This window comes from Brienomyrus brachyistius, chromosome 7 (genome assembly GCF_023856365.1).
Source record: "Brienomyrus brachyistius isolate T26 chromosome 7, BBRACH_0.4, whole genome shotgun sequence".
In the NCBI taxonomy this organism is placed as follows: Eukaryota; Metazoa; Chordata; class Actinopteri; order Osteoglossiformes; family Mormyridae; genus Brienomyrus; species Brienomyrus brachyistius.
In genome coordinates this window covers 11,376,079-11,388,754 of record NC_064539.1, presented here as the reverse complement: position 1 = coordinate 11,388,754, position 12,676 = coordinate 11,376,079, and the positions used below count along the sequence as shown (strand labels likewise).

General features: G+C 42.0%; 1 protein-coding gene across 3 annotated transcripts in view; it reads right to left on the bottom strand.

Annotated features, from left to right (window-relative positions):
- Positions 1-12,397, bottom strand: part of LOC125745840 (synaptic vesicle glycoprotein 2C-like) — a 60,377-nt gene extending 47,980 nt beyond the window's left edge. The window contains exons 1-2 of one of the 3 annotated variants that reach the window (XM_049019066.1): positions 12,253-12,397; positions 1,350-2,003 (exon numbers count right to left, since the gene is read on the bottom strand). In XM_049019066.1, coding sequence (XP_048875023.1) covers positions 1,350-1,926 — 577 coding nt within the window. In that variant the 5' untranslated portion in view covers positions 1,927-2,003; positions 12,253-12,397. Of the gene's footprint in view, positions 1-1,349; positions 2,284-6,723; positions 6,805-12,252 lie in introns of those variants that run through there. The other 2 variants (XM_049019068.1, XM_049019067.1) reach the window with 2 other exon arrangements.
- Positions 12,398-12,676: the final 279 nt, after the last annotated feature.

Sequence of the window (12,676 nt, the reverse complement as noted above, 5' to 3'; positions counted from 1 at the left end):
AAATTCTGAATTTCAAGGCATAAGGCAGGCTGTAATATATATTAAACATAAAAAAAACATATCTATCCATCTTCCAGCCCCTGGTTCACTACAACCCCTATATCAGGGCTATTGAAGTGACAGTCCTCATGAGCCGAGTCCTGCTGTTTTTCCAGCCTTCCTTTACCTGTGAGCCAGGTGTGAAGCCTCTGGCCAATCAGAATCAGTAATTATTAAACTGACTACCTGAAATAACTGAAAACAAGGCCTGGATTTGTGTGAAGAGCCCTGCCCTGCATTATCCTAACGATTCGGTTGCTAAGCTCAATGTTAAAACAAAAAAGAATAAAATATTGGCACTTTTCAAGACGTAGGTTAAAAAATGTCTGCCCCTGTTTTTGCAGGAATCGCTAATTTGCTAAGAGCACAGGCACCATTTACATTCTATATTCTAATGCTAATGAGATGTCACGATCAGCAAACTATAATCTTTTCCATATGTTAATGCAAACTTGTGCGGAAGATCTCTCACATGTGCATGCGCCACCTGTTAGGATGTGAGCCCCACAAAGAGGCAACACAGCGATTCCTCCCACTCCTGCCTCCAAATACTGGTGCCATGACAACCCAGCAGCCTCACCAAACCAAATGAGATCACGTTTGTAAATATCAACGGTGAAGCTTTAAACACATTAACAAGATGAAGCTCTAAGAATACAACCACATCACCGAAAGTCATGTGATGAAAGATACGAATGGTATAGCCCTTGAAAGCAGTGAGATCAAGTCGGTCATATTTCCCAAGAGTACCTTACAGTGCATGTACAGTACTATGAAACAGAAAACATGCAATCATTATTAGAGGAATTACCCATTTTTTTGCTGTTATTTCAGCATTCAGATACATCCAGGACAACATATATAAGTGTTCATATATAAGTGTTCATCTTTCATGAATCATTCATCTTCCAACTAACAGGCCATCACTTTACACAAACCCAGACACACACACACAGGTTTGTAATTTTATCTTTGTGGGGACTCCTCATTCATTTCTAAGGACAAAACCCTAATCTCATCAATGACAACCTTAACCCCTACCCACCCCTAACCTTAACCATAAGTAACCAAACAAAATACAAGAGTTTTTGCGTTTTTACCTTTTTCATTGCAGTCATGGAATTTGAGAATTTCTTTTATGGAGACTAGGAAACTGGTCCCCATAAGGTAAAAAAATTGGTTATTTAGGGACATTCGGTTCCCACAAGGTAAGGTATATCTGAACCATACAAACACACACACACACACCACCGGCAAATCAGAGACTGCAGCTGCCCTGTCTTGGTTGCTGATTGGCACACTGTCCTTACCCAGCCAGCCTGCCCCTGAGTTGGGGATGCACATGTCTGTCTCGGCGCTGGGCAGCACGAATCCCACCACAAACACCTCCACGCCGTCCGACATGAGTGCCAAGCCCAGCACGAAGAAGAGCTGCCACTGGAAGCGCCCGTGGCCGCACTCCTGGATGATGAGCTCGTACTGCTGCGCCAGCTCCTCCTCGTCGGCCTGCCGTTCCGTCTCCAGCTCGCTGCGATCCTTCAACGCGTCCGACACCGGCTTCCCAGCAATGACCTGGCTGTCCTTGGGCTGCCCCCCGTCAGGAATGCCCTGGTACTCCCCCTCGTAAATCTCGTCTTCGTCGTCGTGGCCCTCGGTGGCATCGCTCAGGGCCTCCTCCTCGCCGGTGGCCTCCGTGTAGTTGCCGTCCTGCCCGTAGTAGTCGTCGTCTTCCTCATCCTGGAAGCGGTTGTAGGAGCGCTGGGAGTACTCGTCCGAGGCCCGGTCAATCATCTTGTTCACCTTCTTCGTCGTGTGCCGCTTGGCCTCCTTCGCAATGTCCTTGGCGCCTTTAACCAATGAAGTCCTGTCCTTGTACGTATCGTCCATTTTGCCGTAAACTCTTAAGCTTTGTTGGAGGGATCAACATACAACTTTCTGGAGACCGGGTGGTGGTGCTTGCAGGACTGTGAGAGAAGAAAAGGCAACGAGATGATGATTAGCATTAAACTGTACCGATCCTGCTACGCTCCACATTCACACAGACCATGTGGTTCCCCTGGCTCCCACCAGCCTTTCAGCGGCAGCATTTAAGCATGTTGACTCCCTGTTTGTGGTGCAGAGGTTTGCAGTGTTACCTGCCACCTCTGACACCAGGTTTTGAGTTTCTGCCATGGTGTTGTTTATGTGGAGTGTGCATGTTGTCCTTGTGAAATTGTGGGGTTTTTTCTGGGTACTCGGGTTTCCCCCCAGAGACCAAAAACATGCTGAGATTAACTGAAGTTACCAATTTGTTTCCTACTGTAGGTGTGAATGGTGACTGTGCCCTGTGATGGGTTGGCAGCCCATCCTGGGTCGTGTCCATAGCTTCTGGGATAGGCTCCGGACCCATGTGACACTGCATAAGATAAGTGGGCACAGAAAATGTATGGAGGGACTATCTCTGTTCATAATGCTCCATCTATATGGTGAGAGTGTGTTTATGATTCAAGGGACTCCCCATTCTATGGAATCTGTGTAATACTTTTGCTCGCTCAGACAAAAAGCAGAGCGACGTTGGTCCTTCTGGGCTGCAGAACAAGCATAATAGCAAACCATTGGCTTATGATGCTCGCTTTAGGGCAGGAGGCCTGGACTAGAAAAGCATAAGGAAACAGACCCGCAGACAGAAGCGGGTCATGATGGACCGTGTACTAATGGACTACATAGGCGTCATTTTGGTCCATATTGTCTATGTACTGTATCGGATGAACAATACTGAGATGTGTGTCCCGTCACATGGGTCCCGCCTGTGGGGCTCATCTTATGCTGATAAAATGGTGGTGGTCTTCTTCATTCACTGGCTCATTCAGCTGTGACAATGATAGAAACAGTCACAGAGTCTTTAGTTCCGCATGACCAGCACCATCACAGGACCTGGGGATTTTCATGTGATAAACTTTCCAGTTCATTTATGAAATAAAGGTAATCACATTATCACACACTAAATCTGTGTATGATATAAACTGCCAATTTCCTAAGTCAGCTTTGAGGATAATTCCTATAAACTGCTTTTTAACAATCGATTATTACTGTGTTGTATCTGCCATTGGTAGTTTTCATTTTATTTATCTTAGTATTATTGACATTTGACAATTCATCATTTAGTAATCCATCAGATTTGCAAACATATTCATTATAAGGCCATTCATACATATATTTTGAGGACTGCTTGCTAGTTACACAGTGGACCCATTTCAAAAAAGATAGATAACCTAATTAAAAATGACTGGTCTTTCAGGGTCTGCTTGATTTTATTATTGTCAAAGAGTCTTTCAGTATTATTTTATTGCGGCTGCTATACTTTTTCATTCTGTTCTGAAAGACATTAAAACATGGTTTTACAGCACGACTTGATATTTAAGGTGACTGCGGTACTCCCATTGTTCTGACTCAAGAAGGAAGCACCATTAAGTTCTGATCTTGCATAAATCTTCTTGCTGTGAAACCACCCATAACGGCATGCAATGTAAATGATGGATTTATTGTGACACCGTTAACCCAGTTTTACCCAGTTTTACACTACGTGAGTCAGCAAATGGCAAAGTGACAGATAGAGGCTGAAAAATCCATGCATAACTCCAAACAAAGACTTAGTTACGCTCCTTAAATGAGTGGAGTTTACTTTTGAACATGCCATAGGTATAATTATCAGCCCATTAACCCAGAGCTGAACTGGAAGAACGATGAATGGAGAACTTGGCTGACATGTGTGGACATCCCTTTGGCAGCAGAAGTGAACTCACTAGGAAAAATTGTGTAACATTCACACAGTGAGTGCAATCACACAGCACAGTGCATGGGCACAGTCAACTTGTTTTAGTCAACATGCCAGACTTAGAAAAATAGGACAGACATGGGATCGATGTAACAAATCCTGCAGGTATTGATGAAGGAAAAACAAACAAGTGCTTTTGCGAGACGGAGTAAAAAAAAAACAATTCAGGCGGTGGTGCATCAGTGACACGAGAGAGAAGGATGAGCAAGTGAGAGAGTCCAGGGTCAGTGTTATAGGCAGAGGTAGAGAGCAAAAGAAGCAAGCATTTGTAGTGATTCATAACCGGAGGAACAGATGGACTGAATCAATAGGACCTGCCCAGTCTTCTGACTCCTCCCCCAAAAAGGCCACTCCCCCTCTGCAAAACATTTATTGTTTAAATTACGTCAAAGTAAAATTATGTTACAGGGATTATTACTGGATCTTTGAGAGATTTAACATACTTTTAATCTATGTAGTTATTATATTATTGCTCATAATTATTACTCTTCTTTCATTTTGCGATTATTACTCTTTGTTGCAAATACCATTGATGCAAAATTCTTACATGCGAGAAGGATTTGCAAGCTACAACATTTAAATTGTATCTCACTGCAGTGCCCCCTTGCATGAACAATTCCGGGCTTTTGCTGCATGATAGATAAAAAGACTAAAGTCATTCATGCAAGGTGAATCTGGTGGCACGGGGGTGCGGCTGTCGCATTCAATCTCGTTCAATTTCAGCAGCACTCCCCTTCTTGTAATCATTCATAATTACAAGTTTAATGCACAGTGATGCATTTTATTACACAGTGTTACATGCATTAGATTGCGGGTGTGACGTGCCGGTGCACAACTGATTTCTCAACTTCTCCATTGTTGTCAAGGTGATTAATTATCTTTGATATAGTCACAGGTACAGTACTCATCTGATGAGTGCAGTTCTCTTACATCTTTAAAGAGATTATCTAGATTACTTCAGCAAATATTTGCAAGAATCAACAGTACAAACTGTAAAAATCTTAGTTTTCGCACGAATATTTCTATTATACGTCCATCTGTCACGCAGACACTTCCCTGGAGGAAGGCCCTGGGGTGGGGGAGTGCTGGAGCTTTTTCTAGGCAGCACAGGGCACAATGCAAGGGACCCTGGAAACCTGGTCCATTGCAGGGCACATGCATATGCAATATTCTCTGCATGGGGAATTTCGGGAAACTGCGTGGCTTTGGACTGAGGGAGAAAGTCTGCGGAACACAGGGAGAAAATGCAGACCCCACAAGAACAGGAGTGGGACTCCAAACCCACCTGCATTTAAATGCATATCCTTTCAACATTACCCACATTCTTATAATATATCAATAGGTAAAATCCCTTACAATTATGCAGATAGAACAAGAAAAATAATACCTGTTTGATACATAGCGTAAGTGTAAGTTAAAAAATAGAAAGCTATCTAATGTAATTTATGTGTTTGTTTGTATGTTTAGCTACACTTGTTATTTCCATTTGAAAAGTATTATGACTGGAATTTGCATTATCATCAGTTTTATGGGAAAGCAACATAGCATCTCCGTTGGTCTGAATGGGTGTTTTAACTATCTTTGTTTTAACCATGTAACTTTTCACTACAAGACTATTGGCTTATCTAATAATTTAAAATAGAAACCAGATAATCAAAGAAATGCTCCCTTGCTCACCCCATCATATGAAATGTGTAACAAACTGCTGTTATAATGATACGAATAATTCTGTTTATTTGCTGTTTGTATGAGTCCATAGCAATAGGAACAGGAAGTCCATAGGAATTCCTTAGGTTTCATATATGCCATCTCACTGTCCTTATTTAAGACACACACATACACAGGTAAGAACAAAGATTTTGGTCAGGGCACACACAATCCGACGTGAGGTATGCACGCCTGGGGCATTTTTCGGGGTTATCCCTAAACTGAACAGAGTAATCCACTTCTGTACAGACAGCAGACTGGATTGGGTAAAGCCCTTCACACCATGGGCAGAGGGATTCTTGGCAGAATCCACTGAATCAACTCAGCCCTGTGTTATTAAAAATGTATGTTTCTGCCAGACATATTTAATATTTTTCTGCATTTGATATAAGGATGTCATAACCAAAGTTGAACTGATTAATAGCTGTGGGCACAACTTATCAGCGAATGCAGTCATAGCAGTAATTTTATATTCAGCTTAAATTCAGTTAGTCCTGTATTTCTCAGTATATTTTCATCTTTATCCTAACCTTTCATTTCCCACTGAAAAAACACGGGTTACCTAACAGGCTGGTAACATGTGATCAGAGTGCTGGTCGTTACAGCAGTATCACAGAAATATTTCCAGTGGTACCATCAGCCAGTACCATCACTTCCAATGCTGATGCTGAAGCCTCCTCTGTTTCCTAACTCTCCAGCATCGTCACTGACACCCAGACCTCCCCAGCCTTGTTAAAATACCACCCATCAATGACTGGCAGCAATTCTGCCAGCCCTTCACCCAGAGAGATCCCCTGAATATCTGCTGAGAGGCTGAACACAGATACTTGTCTTTAAAGAGCATCCTTAAATCGATCATAGCATACAGGTATAAGCTCGGGTGCGCCTGCCTTGTGCCCAGGGTGCAGGGTCACTGCGGTATAGCACTGGATAAGCAGAAGATGGAAGATGAAGTTGAATAGATGAAGTACTTGCTTGTATTATTAAACTATAATAATAATTTTAAAATTCATAACAATCCACCCATCCATCTTGCATAACCATTTATCAAGTACACAATAAACACAGCACAAAAAGAAAAAAGGCATTTGCATAGCAGTCTGCATATTACACCTAACATCACCACTACAGCAGCCCTTTTAATGTTATAAAGCGAAAGTTACCGTCATGGTGGAAATGTGAGATCTTTTATTAAACTGAATTATTCCATGTGCGCTATTTCAGCCGCAGCTCAGCGAGACACACTACTTCATTCCCTCTTCAGCACTATGCCAGAGACAGTCTTACGTAATTGCTCACTTGTGTGCCCTGATTATCTTGGAGAGCCGTTAAAGCAGATAATTCATATTCTTTATATCCAATTCTTTCTAATACCTGGAAGCATTGTTTTTAAATGCATTAAATATGCATCACATGGATGTGTTTCACAGTGAGTGAATTGCAGTTCAAGTAACAAAATATAACAGGTTTTCTAAAGCTGCCCCGCGATTCATTGGGATTCAAGAGAAATTCCGTACACCACTGTTTAACGCATCTACAGCGGTTTGGAAGTCGCAGGGCTTGTGGGCTACTGGTTAAATCAATGGATTTGCTAATTATTAATTGTACTGCTTAGTTAGATACTGCACTGAAGGTTTGAAAAAATATTCTCTAATAGTCAGGTCTCTACCTCCAGATACTTTACAATGAATTACAGGTTTTTTTTTCCTCTATTCAATCAAACCATTAATATAAATCATTAACTTTATGTAACAGTGACATCTTTATACGTTCACATCTTAAAAAATAACATTACATTCACTTATTAACGTGCATTGATATGTAGCCTAATCACAAATTATTACTGTAGTTAGTTGTCATTCTTTTTTGTTATCCTTTTAAGAAACGCAAAAGCTGATACTCATTGTATAAATGTGATAGATGTTTCCTAAATGTGAGATGCATCATTTGTAAATAAGCTTTAAGAGCATGTATTTGCTTATATTTAGAGTTGCATACATTTTTGAATGAGTGCAGCTATACATCTGCAGAGGAGTATTTAGAAATAACATGGGTCAATTCTGGCGACCACAACAGTCAGCATTTTTTTCTCCTTACATTTTACTATAATCCTTCAGTTCACCCATTCATGTTCTCCTCCAAATTCCTTCTCCTGGATCATCCGTCCAATTTCTGTAACCACTATTCGGGGTCTGGAGGCAGAGACCGACCCAAGATGGGTGCCAACCCATCACAGGGCACACTCACACATCATTCACACCTAGGGGCACTTTGGCAGCTCCAATCATCTTCAGCATGTTTGTGAGCTGGGTGGGGAAGGTGGAGCCCTCGGAGAAAACCCCGCTATGACATGGGGAAAATATGCAAACCGCACGCCTGTGGAGCTGTGTGCCACAGTATTAAAGACATTTTATTTGGTGTACAATAGCATTAAAGAAAATCAAGTTTGAAGAAAACACACCTACTGTGTAAGTCCATAAGTGTTCATTTTGGAAGCATATAATCGCTATATTGTCGGGATATGTTTTCACATCTCGTGCCTGTAGCTTCCGGGACAGGCTCCGGACGCAACCCTGAACAGGACAAGCAGTAAGAGAAAATGGATGGATGGATGGATGGATGGATGGATGGATGGATGGATGGAAGGATGTTCTCACAGCATTATCCTTCTGTGTAAATACTGTAGATGAAGATCACAAGAAAACTGCTGAGGGGATTATATTCAATTTATTTAAATGAGGCACCAACTGGACACCATAGACAGAGATAAAAAATTGCTTCTTAACTTTTTTTACAGCATTTTGACTCAGTGTGAACCATACAATATTCTGGGGGGCAAACAGACTTTAAAAATAACATCCTAATTTTCTTTTATGAAACCACCATTTACTTTCTGCCACCGTTGACAAAGCAAACTCATTCAGTCTTACTATTCCTCTTGCATTTGACTGACTAATTGAGCAGTTAAAAAGGCGTGCACTCATACAAGTGTCCAACGCGTGTTTTCAAATGGTGCTTAATTAATTTAATGTTGACTTGATCCACAGCTTTAGAGGTGAAGAATTATGGGTGTTTGGCAAAGGTTGAGTTATTCATTTATCTAGCTTAGGTGTATATATTTCAGTGTGTGTGTAATGAGTCACACTGGTGTACTCCAAGAACAGTAATCTAATAATAGACCTTTGTAGCGTGAAATCAGTTTTGTCCTTTCTATATATTTTTAAACGTGTAACATCTGAAAAAGGAAAATAACGTAAAATTATAACAGCTTCCTTGCATATATCAGTAGAAAGAACACCGAAATGAAAACATGTCTTCCCTCACATCAACATAAGAAAACATGGAGTAGAAGAGTCCGCCCACCAGGCAAGCAAAATAGGTAATTAGATCAACGGTGGAGATTCTCATCATCAGCGAGAGGCTGTAGCAATGTGTTTTTCCACTTTTTCAGGAGACTTGGTGTAGTGTTACGGGGGACGCTACAGTGGGGCTGTCGGGGGGGGGGGGGGGGGTAGTGGTGGTAGAGACAGAGGGTTCGCGAGTCATGCAGGGTCGGGGGAGTTGCACTGTGACATCTATCAAGACCACTGCAGTTATCCTGTCCAAGCTCCACTCCCCAGCTGCAGCGTGAGCGTTATAATGGCGCTTAAATATCAAGGGGAACTTATATCTTTCGCATTTAATTGCGGTTTCAAGGTTCAAACACTTGCCTGACCAGTAATTGTGGTCTTCAGCACCATAGCGTGTGCACCATCAGACACTGGAAGAAAGACGTGGTGTGCAGCATCCAGAGAACAATGGCATTAGCGGGAAACACAGAGGGGAAAACCTTCAGCAGATGTAAATCAACCTGAGGAAGCAACTTTGAGTAAGTAAATCCAAGTAGTACAGTAGAAGACAAAGAAACCAAATTCACCGCCGAGCAGGATAACCACGACAGCACAATAATCAATAATATTTTTTCCCCTTGTAGACACTAAAACTATAAATAGCTTTCCTGGGAAACTAGCTGTGTATCATGGTAAACCAGGTAACCAGAGGCACATGATACGCCAGGCGAAATCACGCTGAGAGACTCCGGGATCGCGACACTGCACACACTCCTGCAGTGACAAAACACTGCCCAGCTGGACTCCCCTGTCAGAAATGACACCTCGGTGATGTGACTCATGTCGCAAGCTTTGATTCATATTCAAGTCCAGGCATCACATTTTCTTCAGCTGTATCTTCTATACTGTGACTTCTGTCTAGTGCATCAGTGACGAACGCCCTGTCTGAAAGGATTCTGGTTTTCACTAGCAGCTGGCCCAGAAGAAACCAATAAGCTATTATGATGTAATCAACACTATCCACCCTTTACAGGAAAAAAGAAAAGTTCAGATTACAAGGACACTTTACTAATGTCCAGCTAATCCATCCATTTCCAGAGCCTCTTATTTAGTACAGGGTCACTGTCAGCTTGGAGCCTATGCCAGGACCCATTCGGTGCCAAACGGGACATCCTGACCAGGATGCCAGTCTGTAACAGGACACACACACTTTTGACCCACAGTAACTGATGTAGGAGGCTGCAATGCTCACCATACCGCCCGTAGCTAATGCGGATTGAAAAGTTAATACTTAACAGACAACATTAAGTGTTAATGCAGGGTTTTATCAATATTTCTCCCCCCGTCAAGTCAAATGAGACTTTGTGCCTCTCTGATTAGAGGTGGACGTTAATTATGGATTGCGATCACCAAGGCAGATCCTTAGCAGCGGGCGGGGTTCCCATTAACTCTGCTGGTAGTCCGCATGGGTTGAAAGAAGGAACGAGTTTGGAGTCAGGAGTACCCGCAAGAGTAAGCGGCCGGAAACAGCGGAGGCTGCGGAGCGCTGGCCGGCGGAGCGTATCGGTACACGCCGCTCTGGTGTCTAGCGCTAAACGCGGATAATCCCGGGAGCAACGCGAACAGGATACCATCGGTATAACTAAAGCCAGGTGTATGTCATACGCTGTGTGATTTTAGAAAGATATTACAGAAAACACGCAGCTGAAGACTGTTCAGCAGAAAGGAAGAAATTAAATATTTTGTGGCTGCCTTTATTTCATATCAATTGGCGCTTGCTTAACAAAGTGTTGTAAAATATATTACAGGGATAAAAATATGAAATGTTGACGCTGACTCACCAGGCAAACAGGACCCTGAGAAAGACTTGGTGAACATGACTCACGTTGTCTATTTAGGTAGTATTTTCATGGCAAGAATAATATACTCAAAAAATAAATAGGCCTAAACAAACAAACAAAACCAGTGAGTTCATTGTGAATTTGTTACAGATTATTTAAAATAGAATATCAAAAGAAAGGCAAAAAGTTATTAATTAAAAAAAATCTGTATAACCGAGTCCATAACCTCATCAAGTAAGCATTTCTTAATTACCAATAAAATGAATATGGTGATCAGTCTTGTAATAGCGTAGGCGAATGTGTCAGCATCGTTTTGTCCGACAGTAATTCAATAAGTCGGCGTATATAGTACGTTCCATTATTACATTGAAATAGTATTCTTCTGGCAAACGTTTGGCTTGAAATAATAGGATCGTTGCAATAATACAAACAAACATAAGGTTTGTTCAGGTATCATAGCATTTAGTAATTAGGCGAATTAATAGGATTAAACTGCCCTTGCGTTTCTAAGTTCCTGATAAAACGTTATAATATAAATGCAGCCGAGGATTAAGTGAATTTACTCCGATCGCTTTGTTGCCATAAGCTCTCGGTCTTTAAGGCAGCACACTTTGATGCATCTACCTTGGGCAGCGCAACGTCGTTTTGTTAAATCCAGGCTGTTCTCGAAATACAGTTTGACGCAGGCTGCCTCCTGTAATGAGATTTCTGATGCCCTGACCCCGTGCAGGGGAATCGGACTCCCCCATCCCGCAATCCACGGATGACTCAGAAGCTGCAGCATCCAGCTATTCTCTAACAGACGGATCCCTCTTGCTTAACGCCGAATCCTTTATGCCGCCGACGGAACCTGACTCACGCCGTCATCGGAAAGTACGCAGGGCGGCTGTTTTAAGTGCAGGAACAGTCCGGCGATTTAGCACATTTCGCACAGTCGTGCATCTCACTTGACACATAAAAGCAACTTTTCTACGTACTGTATCCTGGATGTATTATAAGCACGATGCAATACACAACCGACTTCAGGGACAATTAGCCACTTTTAATTTATGACAGGGAGTAGTTAATTGCAAGAAAAGGGGGGGTTGGTGGTTTCGGTTCACTTGCTTTTTCATGTAAGACCGGGATCTACAGGTAATTTTACACTTATAATCCATTTACAACAGTGGGCTAAAACTGACGTTTGAACAACAGTATATAGCCTATAGAAAGTACATCATTTAAAACAAATTTTGTATAAAAGTCCGTAAAGTTTCAAAAATAATAAAAAGTTTATTTGTGCCGTTACAGTAAACATTAAACGATGTTTGACTGTATTTTTATTGAAATGGAAGTCGTCAGGCTAAAATCGCTACAAAATGCAGCCATACATACAGTTTATAAGATCACTACTATGCCCTGCTCAATAAAATAATAAAGAAGCGTCGATTTAAGTATTGACAACGAAAAAGAAACGCAACGCAAAAGAAACAGGGAATCCCTTCTACCCTGCGAACTATTAAAACGGAAAAAAATCACTCACCGGTTAAAAATGGGAGAAGTGTCGATGTTATGAGTGAATACCCACAGCCCAAAGCTATAGATGGTTGCGTCTTGGGTTTAACGCTGTTGATTATCCTACAGTCACTGCGACGGGGGGTAGTAACTGCCAGCGAGGTTTCTTTTCTCTTTCTCTCTTCTTTTTACGTTGCAGCTGTGCCTCTGCAGTACTTTCAAGAAAGATGGGAGAGAGGGAGGGTGGTGAGCGAGAAAGGGAGAGAGAAAGGGAACCCAGAGAGGGAGGGAAAATACAGGGAAAATGCAATCAATACTTGTATCCTAGGGAGTGAAGTGGGCAATCCCGTCTAATGGAATAATCTAGCTGCCATCCAGTACTGTACGAGGGGAAAGCTTGAAATAGTGTTAATAGTGTGCCATGCAGCTACAAGATAAAAATAGAAGTGAAT